Source organism: Anabrus simplex, chromosome 4, assembly GCF_040414725.1.
Source record: "Anabrus simplex isolate iqAnaSimp1 chromosome 4, ASM4041472v1, whole genome shotgun sequence".
NCBI lineage: Eukaryota > Metazoa > Arthropoda > Insecta > Orthoptera > Tettigoniidae > Anabrus > Anabrus simplex.
The window spans coordinates 146925502-146944155 of record NC_090268.1 but is presented as its reverse complement, the minus strand read 5'-3'; the positions used below and the strand labels follow the sequence as shown (position 1 = coordinate 146944155).

The following is an 18654-nucleotide window of genomic DNA, read 5'->3' as shown; positions in this document are numbered from 1 at the left end:
GTGAGGAGCCTGGTGCAAGTAAGTGGAAGCAATGCCAGGACTCAGCTAAGGGCCCCGTGGTCGCCAACCCACGCTCCAAAGTTCAGAGCCCCTGCGACCCCTTTTAGTCGCCTCTTACGACAGGCAGGGGATAGATTGAACCTGCCAATTTGGGGTCAGAAGGTCAGCCCCTTAACCGTCTGAGCCACTCTCTCAGACGTTTTCTGACATCATATGCAATTTAATTAGATGAAAATGTCTAAATTTGAAATAATATTCCAGCAGTTCTAATTTATCGCATCTATTTCTGGAGCCGTACTCATAAACTTGAGGAATGGGATGGTAAGGAGCTCACAAAAGACAACACAGCAACATTTGTTTTAATATAATGTATTATAATTATATGTATTAGATGAACGGAAATATTTACAAAGATATGAACAGAAACGTGAGTTATTAGTTTAATATTTAATACGTGAAAATTCAGCGGTAGACCATCTCAATAATCCGTCGTTGTTCTCACATAGTTGATACCAGAAGGCATCTTGACTTTCTCCACTCCCTTAGGGAAGAGCTTGGGCAGGTCCTCATCCTTAACATGGGGCAGGATCATCACCTTGGTGCCAGGCTGAAACATTTAAAAATATTATTTTTAATATATGAATGAATACGAGTTTATTCTCTCGAGAAATAATGAACTACCTGTTTAAATTCTGCTATTGTATAGTAAGACTCACCGTCCAGTTGGCAGGAGTGGCTACCACTTTCAGTCTGGACGTAAGTTGGAGAGAGTCGATCACTCGAAGTATTTCACTGGAAAGAAACATACAGTAGTTTGTTACATGGGAATGAACGAAGCATGATTTGGTAAAGCCATATATGAACGGAAAGAATGAGTGCGTATATGATTAACTTTGAAGAGGGGCGTAGAAGCAGAATAACTAGTTTCTCAGCAACACGTACGTGGTTCGAATTATACGGGATTCTTAAAAAAAAATATAATTCTTCATTCATAATCGATTTTGGCCAACATGGACCACGTAAATAACTCCCCATGATTTCAGTTTTCTTTGGGGCCAGAATTTCTTCATTCTTTTGCTTACAGCTCTTTCTTTTCAGCCGTACGATGTTGCTTCTTCTTGGTCACTGTTTCTGGCTCTAGGAGCCCCACAAATTATGTATCGAAAAGATACTTCTATATTACTCTGATTTCACTTAAAAGCTAAAAAGCACAAACTATATACCTACACTGTGTAAAAAAAACAGATTTTCATTCAAAATTCTTTCTATGGCCGAAATTCAATCAATATTAATTTACTTTCTATAACTTCAGCGAACGTTGATATGTTCAATTTACATACTGACAGTTGTTTCAAGCCTTTTTTATTTTTATATGATATGTTTGTAACAATGTGTAATAATGACATAAGAGCAAATGAATAGTTACAGGGGCCTAGGTAAAGAGCTTCTCTTTAATTATCCACCGAAAAATTGCAAGAGAATTGTAAGGATTTTTTTCAAATTATAGTCCGACTTCTTGATGTCACCGATATTTAATTTGTAAAATGCGAGCCTTTATCTGTTTAACAATAAAAATGGAAATTGTCAGAATATCTTTTTATAAGCCTATGTAGATAATTGACAAACCAGACAATTGAAATGTACGAGTGAATTGCTAAGATCGTTAAAGTTCATGTTTCTGATTACAAAGTCGTGAATTTATATTTTGGTAAACTACATTCTATCACAAACACTGTACGTCACTCAGTTTCAATTGTCTGATCTTGTGGCGGTTAATCACAAGATTTTAGTTTTGCAGAACTGTATGCTTGTCTGATTTAACTATATAAATTTATCTGTGGTTCAAGAACGCGAACCGCAGCGACGAACGGTGGAAACCCTTGGAAATTTGAAAGATCACGCATTAGCCTCGTCGATTGAGCAATATGAGATGTGTTACATATTATGCTACTCGTATTTATTACAGAAATTCAACTCACTCGACATTTCTGCCGGTGGAAGCGGGATAGACCATCGACAGCTTGAGCTTGTGGTCCGGGCTGATAATGTAGAGAGCGCGAACTGTCATGGCTTCAGATTCCTTGTCCTTACTCTCCTCATCGATCATGTCGAGCTTCACCGCCAACTCTCGTTTCTCGTCTGCGACGATGGGGTAGGGGAACTCCCCGGGGATGTCCAGGCAGTACGACTTGATGTCCTGTTGATAGTACACTGTAGTTTTAGTTTAACAGGTCTTGCTGGAGCGTGATTTGTCGAGTTTAGAAATAAATAAATAAATAAATAAATAAATAAATAAATAAATAAGTAAATAAATAAATAAATAAATAAATAAATAAATAAATAAATAAATAAATAAATAAATAAATAAATAATATTCTTGGCTTTACGTCTCATTAACTACTTTAACTATTTCTATAGATGTCGGGGAGCCGAGATTTTGTCCCGCAGGTGTTCTTTTACATGGCTGTATTTTTTTTTTTTTTTTTGCTATTTGTTTTACGTCGCACCGACACAGATATGTCTTATGGCGACGATAGGATGGGAAAGGCCTAGGAAGTGGAAGGAAGCGGCCGTGGCCTTAATTAAGGTACAACCCCGGCATTTGCCTGGTGTGAAAATGGGAAACCACGGAAAACCATCTTCAGGGCTGCCGACAGTGGGGCTCGAACCCACGATCTCCCGATTACTGGATACTGGCCGCACTTAAGCGACTGCAGCTATCGAGCTCGGTGGCTGTAATTCTACCGACACGCAGCAGATGTATTTTAACACCTTCAAAATACCACTGGTGGGTCTGGGATAGAACCCACCAACATAGGTTCCAAGGGACAATGCTTTACTGTCTGAGCTTGTTTCAAATAATAATAATAATAATAATAATAATAATAATAATAATAATAATAATAATAATAATAATAATAATAATAATGGTGTTACAAGACAGTTGTTTTGCCGGGAGCTTTATACGCCTTGGAAACCATATCTCATGCAGGTCACTCTAAAATTATAGAAATTGAAAAGCAAGAAAGGAAAATTCTCCGAAAAATGTATGGTTCCTTGAGATAAAATGGAATGTGGAATAAGAGGAGAACATCGGACCTCTACTCATTAACTTATAGGTTCACTGATGCCGTACGCAAGAGACGCCTGCAATTCTATATGGCCCTATCTATAGAACGAACAGTGATAGTGATAGACTCACCAAAAGATATTTAAAGTAATCAACTCAAAGAAGATCAAAATAAACAGGCTAGAGGAAACTAAGGCGGAACTCCAGGAAATGAATATCACGGACGACATCATAGAAGATCGTGGTTCCTTTAGTACAACGGTAGCCAAGCGAAATTCGTGGAGAAATATAAAGAGAAAAGGAAGTGGTCCACAGAACGCAATATGCAACACGTGCATTCATGAAGAGATTTGGGAAGATAAGAAGGCGAAAAATCACCAGGCCACGAACAAGTGCAAACGCGCTCTTTGAATGGGTATAACGGAGAGAAAATAATAATAATAATAATAATAATAATAATAATAATAATAATAATAATAATGAGAAGAGGAAGAAGAAGAACCTATCGAGGAACGCCAAACTGCGATGAACATCCAGAACGCTGCATTGTACGCTACTGAAAGCATGACATTGGACAAAAGAGCTTGTATTCGATTGGGAAAGGACGAAAGAAAGATCCTGAGGGATATATGGGGTACCAAAAAGCAGGGTGAAATATGGATGCACACATCAAGAAGTCAAAACCTTAGGAAGTATAACCATTTTCAGGTGTATTTACGGAAAAGAAGGTTGAGTTTCGTGGGACATCTGATAAGGATGGATGACAACAGGTTAACAAAGAAGACATGGGATGCGACGTGCTTAACGGGAAATAACTGAATGAAGGAAATTAGGGAGGATTGGAAGGCTGTTGGAATAACAGATAAATATCCACTAACGACTGTGCAGGACAGATCAGCTTACAAAAAGATCGTCGAAAGTCACATATAGACCGATACTAAGATCCGAATCACAGAAGCGGAGAGAAATAAGAGGAGTGAAAGAACGAAAGGTACTGGGAAGAACGAAGACGTGCTTAACAAGTCATTCGAGATCCTAAGGATCAAAACGAATAAAATAAATAAACAAATACACATTAAATACTGCAAACCACACTATACTTTCTAAATAGCAATAGCCTATGTTCACAAAAATTCACATGTAAAATATATAAAAAGTAAACAACTACACAGGAATAAAACTTTTAAATTCCACAAATAAAACCACGGGCCAGACCTCACATGTTTAATAGCTATTATTATTATTATTATTATTATTATTATTATTATTATTATTATTATTATTATTATTATTATTAGATTATGCTTCTCATCGTCAACACATCATCAGTATAAACAAAACAAAGATAACCTTCCCCAGAAGCATCAATTAACACGTAGTCAAAACCTTAGTGTCGAGCGTGGTTAAAAGTGCAAAAGAGAACTGGGCAATACACAAGACAAGACACAGCAGTGAGTTGTGGCGGTGTCGTAGGATTATACAAAGTACTCTGCTGCAAAGACGAGAAGCTGGGGATGCAGACAGAGATGTTATTCTTACAGAATACAGTACAGATCCTATATCTGGTAAGTTACTGTACTCACCGCCACCCAGTTCTTGTGGTCCTGCAGCTTGTCACAAGACAGAGCCAGTAGCTTGACGTTCCTCTTGGCGAACTCATGTTGGTGTACAGCAATACGACCCAGTTCTGTGGTACACACTGGGGTGAAGTCTGCTGGGTGAGAGAACAGGACACACCATCTGGAAAACAACAGGAAACATTAGTGGCTGAAGATATATTGTCTTGGTATGGTAAACCATTCAAGACAATCATATTTCAATAACGTTATGATTCAATGTGCGTTCTTCAAGAGTAGTTACACTTCGAATCGTCCAGAATGGTAAACCACATCGAAAACGTCCGCTTTTGTTTATATGAAGCGAACATTTGAGATCAGTGCAGTGATTTCTGCTCACATGAGTTAACATATCAGATTAATCTGACCTATAGGCCTACTGATATATAATTTCATTAGGTAAGATAATATCAAGTTATTTTGACAATTTCAAACTTTACGATGAAAGAAAAGGGTTGCATCTGTAATATTAGGATTAAATTCCCGCAGCATGTAATAAATTAAATTTAAATTAAATCTTTGCTTTGATCATTTTTTGAACCTTAACAATGACCTCTTTGTGAAATGTATCTTCTATCCGAGAGATCATCTTCTTACTCAGAGCAGAATGCTGTTCGCACCCCTTTCAATGGTGTTATTAAAATTATGCCTTATTGGCTTCGAAGTGGGATGAATTCTTCAGTGTGTGTGAAATCTCCTCCGATAACCAACGAGATACGATATCTGGACTAATGCTAGTAACAAGTAGCGACCATAGCCTATATTTTGGGTATAGTCCTGGCATTTCTCCGGAAACGAAGAAAAGAAAACCACGCAAAACCACTTCGAGGATTTCTGAAAGTAGATTTTTCAATCCATCTCTCATCAAAGTAACCTGAAAATACGCGAATCCCGTTCCAGTCCCTACCACAAGTTTAAATATCGTGGCAGAGCGACATATCGAACCCAAAACAGCCAGGGGAATCATGATGATGGACCTAAATGATCGCAGTGCACATCATCACGGAGTGCGTCAATCTGACTGATCTGTGAAGGAATTAGTTTCAATCTGCCTAATCACACGCCCCTCATTTTGCGTGATAAACAGTCAGTGGACCTAATCGTTTGCTTTATGGGGGATAATGACCTTCCTTTTCTATCGATTTTAAATTCAGTTTGATTTAATTTATTCATATTTTTTAAAAGTTGTTGAGGATTTTAAATATAATGTCTATGCAATTAGGGGCCAATACATTTTAGCTCTATAAATTATGCCATATTACTTTTATGTACTCAGCCCCGTTTCTGGTAAAGTGTCTCGGGAGGAGGTTGCTATTGTGATTTATAATCAGTTGCAATTGCAAATGACCTTTAACAGTTCTGTACATTGTATATCAATTTTAAAGCAACATTGATTAATAACACTTCACCTAGAATATTATAATGAAGGGTGGAGCAAGATACTCACGAATCTCCAAGCCAGCTGTAGAAGCTGATGGGTCCTTGTGTGCTCTGGGCTTTGAAGTCAGGAATTACTGATTCGAGCTTCATGTCGAGCTGTTGGCGACTGATAACACCCAGCCGTTCTGTGGATACTATATAGTCAACAAGAAAACTCCCAGTCATAGAGCTTCTCTCTCTATTCTGCAGCCTTGTCATTGATAGATAACAACTTGCAGTAACGTATTACAACACAGCAAGAATATAAATGTGTTTGACTTGAAAATAGATTACTAACATATGGAGTAGTATATGTTCCGTAAATACATAGTGGTAGTAGAGAAGCAATTCGAAATGGATATCCTGTGGTTCAGTTCTTAACTCTGACAATAATCAAAACTACCTTCTCTCGGGTTACACTGCACTTTTTCCAAGCAAATTATTATGACGTTTAGGATATGGAAATTATACCTGTATTCGTATGCTCACTTGTATCGTTAGCATCACATTTATCATAATTACATTTTCCTCTTTTGATGAACTCTTATTCCTTCAAACCTCGATTGGATATAACTTATTATGAAGATGTAATTTAAGTACAAAATATATACCAATCAATATTACATTTAGCATTAATATATATTTGAATTATTAAATAAACAAACACATAAATAAAATAATTAAATAAATAACTAAATTTTCTGAGCCTCCGTGGCTCAGAGGGCAGCACGTCGGCCTCTCACCGCTGGATACCGTGGTTCAACTCCCGGTCACTCCATGTGAGATTTGTGCTGGACAAAGCGGAGGCGGGACAAGTTTTTATCCGGGTACTCCGGTTTTCCCTGTCATCTTTCATTCCAGCAACACTCTCCATTCTCATTTCATAGCATCTATCAATCATTAATAAATCACTTTGGGAGTGGCGACCCCATCGTACTAATAGCCTATATCTGGTTCATTCATTACATCCCTGACCCGGTCAATGACTAGAAAACAGGTTGTAGGTTTTCATTTTCAACTAAATTTTCGTATAAGGGTAAACTGTTATTTGTAACGATATATGTACCGTTTGTGTTTGTGGTATTGAGGGCGTGAAATATGAGGTCAGATCGATCTACTTGAATGTAGGCGAATTTTAAGTGACTATCGCTAACTTGTGATCTACTGTAAGGCTCGCCTTAAATATTTTGAGAACAGAGAATGTTGTGCCAAATGCAGGAACTCATTAATTTTGCTACGTGGGCAGTCAGGCGAGGATAACCATCTTGTGGAATATGATAGAATATAGTTATGCCATAAGAAGTTTCTGAATTTTTCTTCAAGGAAACTATGAAATTTAGTTAAGTCATTAGTTATGATTTTTTCCTCAATAAACCATGAAATTCTATAGCTGTTGCAGTTAATAAGTCCCACCAACTGTTATTGACTTGGGATTATTTCTAGTCACACTAATACATTGAAGATTTTCTACGACGCGAGGATGGGATAGGTCTAGGATTGAGAAGGTAGCAGTCGTTGCCTTAATTAAGGTACAGCTCCAGCATTTGTCTGGTGTGAAAATGGAAAAACACGGTAAACCATCTTCAGGACTGCCGACGATGGGATTCAAACCCACCATCTCCCGAATGCAAGCTCACATCTACGTGACCATGTTAACACGGCCAATTCACACGGTGGTTCTTGAAATATTCGAGTCCTGGAAGTTGGTCGTCAAAAGCACACAAGGCGTTCATAACGTAGCGGAAATCAATCGATACAAACATCAGTGGCGCAGTCGGTTTGTCTCGTCTGCGTTCGGTATTTGAAGTGATTAAATGTGACAACTCCGTATCGTCAGTAGCTTTGTGGAGAAAACATCACATTTTTATTCCATTTTAGCCGGCTAAAACTAGGAATTATAGGAATTATTAAAACAAGCACTTTGTACATGCCCTCTTTTTTTATCAACTAATTAATAGCGGAAATACGCATAAAATGTCGTTCGTCGCAGCTTAACGATTTGTATAGCGCCACAGCAAGTAGTGGAAACTTTGCATATCCTGTAAGGAAGGGTAGCAGGGGTATCTTGTTTTGCCAAAGTCATGGACACCGGGATATGATTCACCCGCTTGCCATTCGTCAGTCTGGCAGTCTCTTTAGTGTCTGCTAGTTTCTTAGTGTGTACTCAAAATGTTAATTGTATAATCACACCGTACTTCTATTTAATTGCAATACACGTGTAATATTATTCCTTTGGTGAAAGTTGTAGACTATTGTATAGTATTGAATCAAAATCTCAAACTACTATCAATTACCGCACTTAAGTTGGTAAACCGTCAAAATTCACTCAGAGAGCACCAAAAACTTGCCATTTTGTAGCTCTTTTTCTTTTCTTTTTCCAGTTTTGATGTATATACTATATTCCGCCCCCACCACAAGCCCCGTCCACTATATCCCACAAACCCGGGTAGTTTTTGTTGTCTCTACATTTTTTGCCCCATTAAGGAACTCCTGCGGAACAAATGTCCGATATTCTAGGTTAGAACGAATGTCAAAAAATAACATTATTATTAAATCTACTGGTACGTCCTGGCCCTCGGTTGAGTGGTCATAGTTAGCGTACTACTTTCTGTCAGTGGGTCCCGGGTTCGATTCCCATCCGGGTTAGGGATTTTAATCCCTTCTGGTTAATTCATCCGATACGGAGACTGGGTGTTGGTCTCAAGACGCCCCTTCATTTAAGTTGCACGGAAAACATCACTCCAGACTACTAGTCACTAAGGAAACACGCAATGGGGAGTACATCCCTCCACACAACATGGTGTCATGAAGGGCATTTCGCAAAATATCAGGGCCAAGCACATGTGTTGCACTGTTCGTACATGCAACCCCTCCAGACTGCAGCAGCAGCAGCAGAAGAAGAAGAAGAAGAAGAAGATTAAATCTAGTGACAAAATTCTATTTTTATCTTCTGATTTTTCTTTCCTGAACTTCTCGCCTGTCGACTGGGGTTGGCACTAATGTGCATAGGACCCAGTTTTACGGCCGGTGCCCTTCCGACACCAACTCTATGTGGAGGGATGTACGGTATTCACTAAACGATGTTTCTGATAATGATGGTGATGATGATGATGATGGAATGAAATGGCGTTTGGCTTTTAGTGCCGGGACTGTCCGAGGACAAGTTCGGTTCACCAGGTGCAGGTCTTTTGATTTGACTCCCGTAGGCGACCTACGCGTCGTAATGATGATGAAATGATGATGAAGACCACACATACACCCAGCCCCATGCCAGCGAAATTCACCAATGATTTTTAAAATTCCCGACCCTGCCGGGAATCGAACCCGGGACCCCTGTGACCCAAGGCCAGCACGCTAACCATTTAGCCATGGCAAAGCAAAGCAAAGCAAAGTCACCTCCGTACAGGCCATGAAGGCCCTTGGAGGAGTTAACCTCGGCACGTGATGGGGTAGAGTGGTTGGCTCTACGCCCGGCCGCCTTTTCCCCCAGGAATTAACCTGGTACTCTTTTTTGGTGTAGGCTGAGTGAACCTCAGGGCCATATGCACCTCCGGATGTGGAAATCTCGTTTCTTAAATTTTACGACTTCCTGACGGGGATTCGAACCTACGTCCTTCCGGGCGAACCGAGCACGCCTTTACCGCCTCGGCTAGGCAGCCCCCATTTAGCCATGGAGCCGGACATAATGATGATGATGATGATGATGATAATGATAGTTGTTGTTTAAAGGGGCCTAACAGCTAGGTCATCGGCCCCTAATGGTACAAAGTGCAACGAAATTCAAATTCAAAATGTATCCACTGACTAGACTCTAAAACGAATGATGATGAGGAAACGATAGTGAAACAAAAACGATCAGTGGATCCAATTCACAGTGTCTAAATTACTGGGGGTTTGCTTATTATCTAAAAGGGTCCAAAATCCAGGTCACCGGTCCCTCATATTGGTACAAATCACTGGTAATGCAGAACCATGGTGTTCCTCCTACAGTGGTAACGTAGACTGATGGTGTGTCTCGCATGGTGGTATAGTCACAGGTAATGTAGACCCATGGTGTTTCGCACATAAGGGTACTACTCACAAGCAACGCAGATCCATGGTGTTTCTCACTTAGTGGAATTAATCACAGGCCACGTATACTCGTGGTGTTGTTCACATAGTGGTACTAATCATAGGCACTGTAGACCCACGGTGTATGACACATTATGGTAACTCCCACAGGTAATAAATCCCATGGTGTTCTTCACATAATGGAACTACTCTCAGGTAACGCAGGCCCATGGTTTTCTTCACATGGTGATACTAATCACGAGCGCCAGCCAAACGCATGGTCTTTCTCACATAGTGCTACTAATAACGGGCAACGTATACCCATGGAGTATTTCAGGGGTTATATTAGAAAGTGTTACTGGAATGAAAAATGACAGGTAAAACTGGAGTACCCGGGGAAAAACCTGTCCCGCCTCCACTTTGTCCAGCACAAATCTCACATGGAGTGACCGAGGATGGAACCACGGAACCCAGCGGTGAGAGACCGGCGCGTTGCCGCCTGAGCCATGCAGGCTTCATCTTTCACATAAATAATTCACAAATCGCATGAACGAGACTCTTTTTTTTAAAACATTAGAAAATGATTACAGCGAAATTCCAGGGATGGGTCAAGTCGTGTTTTGCGAAATAATGCGAAAAATTGTTTCCTTTTTGCGAAATCTGGCATAAAGTATTGCGAAAAATGAAGCCTCTGGGCTTTCAGCCAGGGAGCAAGCCCATTTATACATTGTTAATTGTCACTTGACCATTCATGATTCGTTCCTGCTGCCTCCTCTATAGGAGATGATTCGCTCGGCGAAAATTATAATCGTGGCTGTCCACAGTGGAATTTCAACCAACATCTCTCCAACGAAAGTTTCCTGTTGTAGGGCCTACTATGCATGTCTGAACTTACAATAAGGCCACAGCCGCTACCTTCTCCACCCATTCGTCGCCGAAAACCTTCGATGTGTTAGTGCGACGTTAAACCACTAATATATTTGAGAGAGTGTGTTCAGTGATGAAGTTATTCGCTCTTAAAACAATTTTAAAACGTGTTTTCCACAGAATAGTCTAGTTTTATAAGAAAACCGTAAAAACGATGACAGCACTATAATGAGGCACACTGAGCAAGATGAGAATTGTGGTAGTTTACCATTGCTTTCTATAATGAGCCAGAAGGTTCTATTGCAGCACGATTGTCATTTGTAATTTTCATAGAAAAAATTTATCATTAAATAATATTATTCGTACTTTGTCTTTAAGATCCAGTTAGTATAGAACTCTTCATTTTTAAAAGTTATCTTTTACGTTAAAGTGGTTCGGACACTTATTCAACTTCAACCGGCCATTAATCAAAAAAGCAATTACACAAGTCGAAAAACATTACAATTAAACAAAATATCTACCTGGGCAATTTAGAACATGGCAGTAGATTTCAATGTGCCATGTTCTTTTGAGGAAAATCGTTAGTGCTGAGTTTGTTTGGTCATCACTGCGCTCCCTGAAGCACGCCGTTTCTGTTATCTGACAGAGAATGACGAGGCAGTGGTGTTAGAGAGAGAAAGAGAGAGCACTCCACATGAATTGCTAGTTTCCTCCTCTACTATAAAGTCTCACAGGAGAAGCTGTGTGTTATCAGTGGAGTTCAACTCGTCTTGATATCAACATGAAGCTGGAAAGTGTCATTCCTGACTTCAAGGCCCAGAGCACTCAGGGACCTCTCAGCTTCTACAACTGGCTCGGAGACTCGTGAGTATTTACTGTAGCATACAGAGTTTACTCTCACTATTTTTCATATGTACATTACTTCAAAATACAGTGGAACCTCCCTTCTGCGGACACTGTCGGTTCCGAAGAAAAATGTCCGTTGCGAGAGGTATCCGCTAAAACAAGTTTGGAAAAATAATCGAACATTTTAACGGCAAAGAACATCCACCGTAAATATAAGCATACATATCTTTATTTTTGTTATTCTAAGTCGTTTCTGTGTTAGTATTTCATAGAGAGTTATTATAAGTGATTTTACATCATTTACAAAGATTACAGCTTCGTGAAGTAATCGTGAAGCTTCGTCAGTGTAAATTTAGCACATGTTTTCTTTCCTTTTCCTTCTCAAGTTGACTACCTGAGCTCGACTTTATCAGAGACAATCCGAGTTATGAATAGAATGATGCAAGAAGGGAAGAAAATCCCCAGATAACTTGTGAGTCAACAGTCTCTGCAGCATTTCTGGACAATTAGAATTCTCGGAATAGGCCTGTACACCACTAGGTAGAACTGCATTCCGATGTACCTTCTCTCCCCTTGCACTCGAAATAGTACAAACATTCAAAAAGGATTTTCTTATGTCTGATGAATGGTTTTAAAAGAAAGAGTGGCATGTGGTCCGGCGTAATAAATTGTCCTACAACGTGTAAAGTGTCCGCTTAAATCAAGTGGACGGGACAAATGGCGATGTCCGCTGTCCGGAGTTCGAGGTGTCCGCTTAAAAGAGGCCAATTTAACACTTGTCTAATGTAAAATAAAATCGGTTCCGAGGAAAATTGTCCGTATAGTGAGGTGTCCGCTGAATAAGGGTGTCCGTTATGGCAGGTTCGACTGTATTACTTTTGAATCGTGCATTTTTCCCTTTAGCGGGAAGAAAAATCTATTTTTATTATTATTATTATTATTATTATTATTATTATTATTATTATTATTATTATTATTATCATTAAGTCGGCATCGTCGTCAACATCTCTGGTTAATGAAGTTATTTCCTGTTGTTTTCCAGATGGTGTGTCTTGTTCTCTCACCCAGCAGACTTCACCCCAGTGTGTACCACAGAACTGGGTCGTATTGCTGTACACCAACATGAGTTCGCCAAGAGGAACGTCAAGCTACTGGCTCTGTCTTGTGACAAGCTGCAGGACCACAAGAGCTGGGTGGCGGTGAGTTATTACTTCAGCCTCTGTATAACATAAAAATAAGTTTTCTCTGCGGTATGTCCCGAGTAACATCATAAGAACTGTGTCTCTGTAACCAATATTTTAGTACGAATGAGAGCTCATTGTGTTGACCCAACACCTTCAAATCTTCTTCTTCTCCTTCTCCCAATTTTTACAGACAGTGGTGGCTTCGCGGTTGAGAACTGTGTCGCACATGTGAATTTTAAATCAATCAATCAATCAATCAATCAATCAATCAATCAATCAATCAATCAATCAATCAATCAATCAGTCAATCAATCAATCAATCAATCAATCGGTCAATCAATCAATCAATCAGTCAATCAATCAATCAATCAACCACCACTTATCTCCATTTAGGACAGTCGCCCAGGTGACGGACTCCCTATCACTTATCTTTTCTTAAATCTTTCTTAACATCACCCTTGGTAAATTATTCCAGTCCCTATCTCCTTTTCCTATAAATAGATATTTGCCCCAATTTGTTCGCCTGAATTTCAACTTTATCTTCATATTATGATCTTTCCTACCTCTAAAGCCCCACTGAAGCTTGTTTGTCTATTAAATGTCCTTCCACGCCATCTCTCCACTGGCAGCTCGGAACATTCCGCCTAGTCAACTAGCTCGTCTCCTGTCTCCCAAGTCTTTCCAACCCAACATATGCTACATTTTCTTCTGTTGGGAATCACTTGGAACAACTCGAGCTTTTTCTTTTTCGTGGATTTTTCCAGTTATCGAATCAAGCAGTCCAGGTGAGTGTCTCATACACTGGAACGATACTCGAAATATGGTCTTATCAATTACTTATATGCCGTTACATCCTTACTATAACCCAGGGCCTCTCGAACGCCCAAAATCTCACGCGTGCAAACTGAGGCGCCGAGTTCCTGTGCACAGTGCATCGGTCCCACTCGGCTCCGCACGGCCCAACGCTTCGTCTCTGGACTGCTCGGCTCAACTCGGCTTGGATTTGGAGCGCTACGGAGCATGTGAGGAAGAGGGAGACAGGTGGAGCGAGCGAGACAAGCGTGGGGAAAGAGAGAGACAGCGCTATTGCTCCAAATCGAGGAATGAGGGTCTGCACTCTGGTCTACCAAGCGAAGTTGTCTTTTGCACCGTGCACAGTGCATGCACCAGGTGCATTCCTGGTGCATGCACTCTGAGAGGCCCTGCTATAACCCCTCAATACACTCATAACAATATGAAGAGATGTATAATTTATTTACATTTCCGTTTTTGTGATTACCCCACTGAAGATATTTCCTTATATCAGTACCTAGGTACATCCACATGATGTACGTTCATTCCACTAACACAGACATTAAAACTGAGAGAACTTTTCCTCTGGGTGAAACACAACCTGACGTTTCACCCTGTTTACCATTATACCATTTTCTGCTGTCCATCTCAGAGCGCCATCGAAGGCCTTTTCCAGTCGCTCACATTCTCTGTAAATTACTCGATCCAGCACCTTAAAACAATAGTCCGTTACCCGTCGTTCTTCTATTCTGAATATCCTGTGTTCTATCACGGCTGAGATCGAAAGCATTTGTGGATGTTTAAAAATGACAATGCCGTGTCGATGACTTTCGGTGCGTCAGAGAACCCTTTGTGGAGCGAAATTCCGAATTCCGACTTCCGAAATTGAACAGTGGATGAAAGATTATTATTATTATTATTATTATTATTATTATTATTATTATTATTATTATTATTAAGTTATTATATCTTACTGCAGTGTTTGATAAGTTAATCCTTGCACGAAGTGTTATGATTTATGATAGCCACATTTCGTAACTGATAACGCAGCGGTTCCGCCCAAGTGTTAGCTAACAATTAAGTTAGGGATACGTCAGAGCGGTATCTTCACGGTTCCATGCTCTTCCCACTTTTGTTTCATTATTTTTCTGGAACTGTATCGGCGTGTGCTCTTAAATCAAGATAGAAATTATTTCTTTTTAAAAACAGAAGTAATTCTTTCTCATGACTTGCTACAAATGTACGAGTGAGCTGATTTAATTGTATAAACCTGTTAAATGGAATATAACAAATAACAATATTGAAACATGCTAGAGGAAAATTTAAAATCATCGAGGAGATTATGCGAACCCGTAGGCATTAGGGACACCACAGAAGAGATATCTTTAAATAGTTCAGCTGATGATGATTTTCCTAGTATTTCACCACGTATTATTTGTTTAATTGTATCATGCTCCTTCCATGTTCACAGGACATCAAGTCGTACTGCCTGGACATTCCCGGGGAGTTCCCCTACCCCATCGTCGCAGACGAGAAACGAGAGTTAGCGGTGAAGCTCGACATGATCGATGAGGCGAGTAAGGACAAGGAATCTGAAGCCATGACAGTTCGCGCTCTCTACATCATCAGCCCAGACCACAAGCTCAAGCTGTCCATGGTTTACCCCGCTTCCACCGGCAGAAATGTCGAGTAAGTTCATGTGTTACGCTATCATTTTGTGGTTGTGTAACAAAGTGTTCATATTCATCCTTGTACAGTGGCAACTCACTTGTCTAGTTCAACTGGTATCATGATGTGAATGATCCAGTATCTGAAACACTCATTTCTAATGGAAAGGCATGCATAGGAAAATAGGCAGATTGGGCGACTTCCCATACGTTTCGCAGTTCTCGTTCATGAATTATGAGAGACACTTGAGCAAACGAAACATAGGCATTAGTGTTAACATTTATATTGCAAATACTGGAAACAGGAATTTGCATTGCTTTACATGAAATTAAAACTTCCATTGATGAGATGTGAAACCAGTAAATACCTCCAAAATTTGAGTAGCTACGTTGTTTCGTCCGTTAAAAACATTTTAGAGAGTGCTATTAAGTTATCTTGGATTACGCGGATTATGAACGCAGTGTGGCAAGGGTCTTATTGAAACATCATTTCTTTTCCTATCGCTATGGTTGGAGCTAGAAGCTCAAACACAAGCAGATTTGAACATTTCTGTAAGCTATAATAAAAATCTTCCGGGCTATTATGCCGTGGTCCACTCCTCTCGCTTCTCCCAGACGTTTCGACTACTAGTCGGCATAATAGCCCGGAAGATTTGTATTATATTGACACCGGCCGTGAAAGCCTTCATACTTTAATTTCTGTAAGCTGTTCAGATTGGGCGACAAATTTGTGAATATAGCGTTGTTAAGTGTACAATATAAATGTCTCGATTTCTATTCTGAAGAACCATTTGTATAGCACTCACGAGTAACATGAGAATAGCAGATATTTCTCTTCGGAACACATCTCTTTCTTACCATCTCGATTTGAAATGTTTTCTCTACTAGACAGCCTCTGATTATTATCAATTAGGAAATGCGCACAATGTGCAAAAGTTTACATAAAGGAACAGAATTTTGTCAGAGATTCTGCTCTGAGTTCGCAGTACATAGCATGACATCTGTCACAATGAAGTTTGCATCTTTCACATTAACGCAGTGCTGCCTTGGTTCATGGAATCGTTTAATTGCACATATCTTGTAATGGAACCCATGGTTACAAATCTTGTCACGATGTGTCGGAGGTTGAAGTTAGCTTGCTTCCAGTCATTGATCATCATGGCATTCGTGGAGTAAAATTCGCTCCATATTTCGTTGTCTGCCTTTGAGTATTGTCTCGGAATTCACGCTAGATGGCAAGCCGTGATTTATTCTTAAGTCTTCTATGAATAATGTTTCTCCAGGTAAGTTCATAGGAGAGTCTTGCATCAGCCTCTGGTTATGCATAGTGGGGCCTCGTTAGTTCATAATAAAGGTCAGATTGTTAGACAGCGGTAGCAAAACATATTCGCAGTATGCTCCGTACTAATCAATAAACACTAAATTTCCTTGTCGTCTAATAAATAATTTCCCATCTGGAAAATTTTAAGTATAGAAAGCGTGTTAATTTTTGAATCGGTTACAAAATTGTGTACTGCTCCATAGAATGGAGTTAAATTTTGCACCAAATATCTGTATATCTCATAAAAATATGAGAATTTACTGAATATGAAGTCAAAATTAATTGCTGTGAGAATTTACTTCAAGCATAACATGCTTTTTCATTTTTTTTCTCTGATCCTCCTTGTTTGACGATGTTAGATTCTTAAGACCTAAAGTTGTCCAACTCCCGTCATTATTTTACCATGGGTAACTGTTACGTCTGACAGATTTTTACGTATTTCGGTGATCAGGAGTAAAAATATGAGTAACGTTCACATTAATGAGGAGCCACAGGTGTTGAAATTATAATCCCATTTATTTTTAAGTTTGTGTCATCTTTCCAAAATTTAAAATTGCTTCTTAATTTGACAATGACATTCGTCTCATTCTCCAACATTTTTCTTTCTCCTACTCTCTCATGAAGTCATCTGGGTAATGTATATTACAGTAAAATCATTGAATTTCAAGTTTGTTAGATGGAAAATCTACCATTGAACTGATTTACAAGCGCTCTCTTTGTACGGCTGAATGGTCGGGGATTTTAACGTTAATCTTACGTAGTTCATTTTCTTGACTCGGCAACTGGGTGTTTGTACTGTCCTCAACATCCTTGCAACCCACACAGCGCACACAATACTATCCTCACCATGCTAACACGTAGTTTCCTATACGTCAGATGCCACCCACCCTTGTCGGAGGGTCTGCTTTATGTGGGCTGTACCAGGCTAGCAAAAAATACACGAAATTAAATTTAATGCCCTCTTTCAATTCTAAGTCATTTAAAATATGTTTTCTCTTGCAGTGAAATACTTCGAGTGATCGACTCTCTCCAGCTAACGTCCAGACTGAAAGTGGTGGCCACTCCTGCTAATTGGACGGTGAGTTTTACTATTCTGTAATAACATTCTGTATTTCTTGTGAAAACGAACTTGTATTAGTGCAGATTACACTCGCAAACAAGTAAAAAAAAATTAACATTTCTCCACTTTTTTAGCCTGGCACCAAGGTGATGATCCTGCCCCATGTTAAGGATGAGGACCTGCCCAAGCTGTTCCCTAAGGGAGTGGAGAAAGTCAAGATGCCTTCTGGTATCAATTACGTGAGGACGACGACGGACTACTGAGATCTGTTAAATTAGTTGTATATATCAATCTCACATTAACGGTATTTAATATATTTATATTAAAATAATATCTGTTGTGTTTTCCTTATGAGTTCTCCTCCGTTCCATTCCCTTGAAGGTGGTGATGATGATGATAACAATGGGGATAATACTTCCAAGAGAGGTACATTTATGTGTATACTACATCGTTCTTAATCTTGGTCATTTAATACTCAGAGAAAAGGAAATAAATATAGACAGAAGTGAAAAAATGACATATCCAGCCCAGCGACACTATTGAATGTCTTCTGGACCACGGCACTGGTTGAATTCTGTGGTGAGTTCATTCCCCAAAATGGGGCCAGCATTTGTTAAAATTTTGTGGGAAACCCCTGCTTCTGTCTTTCATATCTGACCTCCGATGGCCAAATATGTTTCTCTTTCGAATCCGATGAAACAATATCAGTTATCAAACGTGGTTTTTTCCGACGTCCATGGTACTTTTCTTTACTTACCATAA

At 39.5% G+C, this 18654-nt stretch overlaps 2 protein-coding genes across 2 annotated transcripts; one reads left to right on the top strand and one right to left on the bottom strand.

Moving 5' to 3' along the window:
- Nucleotides 1-380: 380 nt before the first annotated feature.
- LOC136872519 (peroxiredoxin-6-like) lies at nucleotides 381-6243 on the bottom strand. Its single transcript, XM_067146330.2, has 5 exons — nucleotides 6134-6243; nucleotides 4654-4810; nucleotides 1980-2197; nucleotides 717-792; nucleotides 381-607 (listed from the first exon to the last, which is right to left on the bottom strand). The coding sequence occupies exons 1-5, from the start codon at nucleotides 6214-6216 to the stop codon at nucleotides 479-481; spliced, it is 663 nt and encodes a 220-aa protein (XP_067002431.2). The 5' UTR covers nucleotides 6217-6243; the 3' UTR covers nucleotides 381-478.
- Nucleotides 6244-11747: 5504 nt separating this feature from the next.
- Nucleotides 11748-18216, top strand: LOC136871732 (peroxiredoxin-6). Its single transcript, XM_067145275.2, has 5 exons — nucleotides 11748-11886; nucleotides 12911-13067; nucleotides 15316-15533; nucleotides 17835-17910; nucleotides 18027-18216. The coding sequence occupies exons 1-5, from the start codon at nucleotides 11804-11806 to the stop codon at nucleotides 18153-18155; spliced, it is 663 nt and encodes a 220-aa protein (XP_067001376.2). The 5' UTR covers nucleotides 11748-11803; the 3' UTR covers nucleotides 18156-18216.
- Nucleotides 18217-18654: the final 438 nt, after the last annotated feature.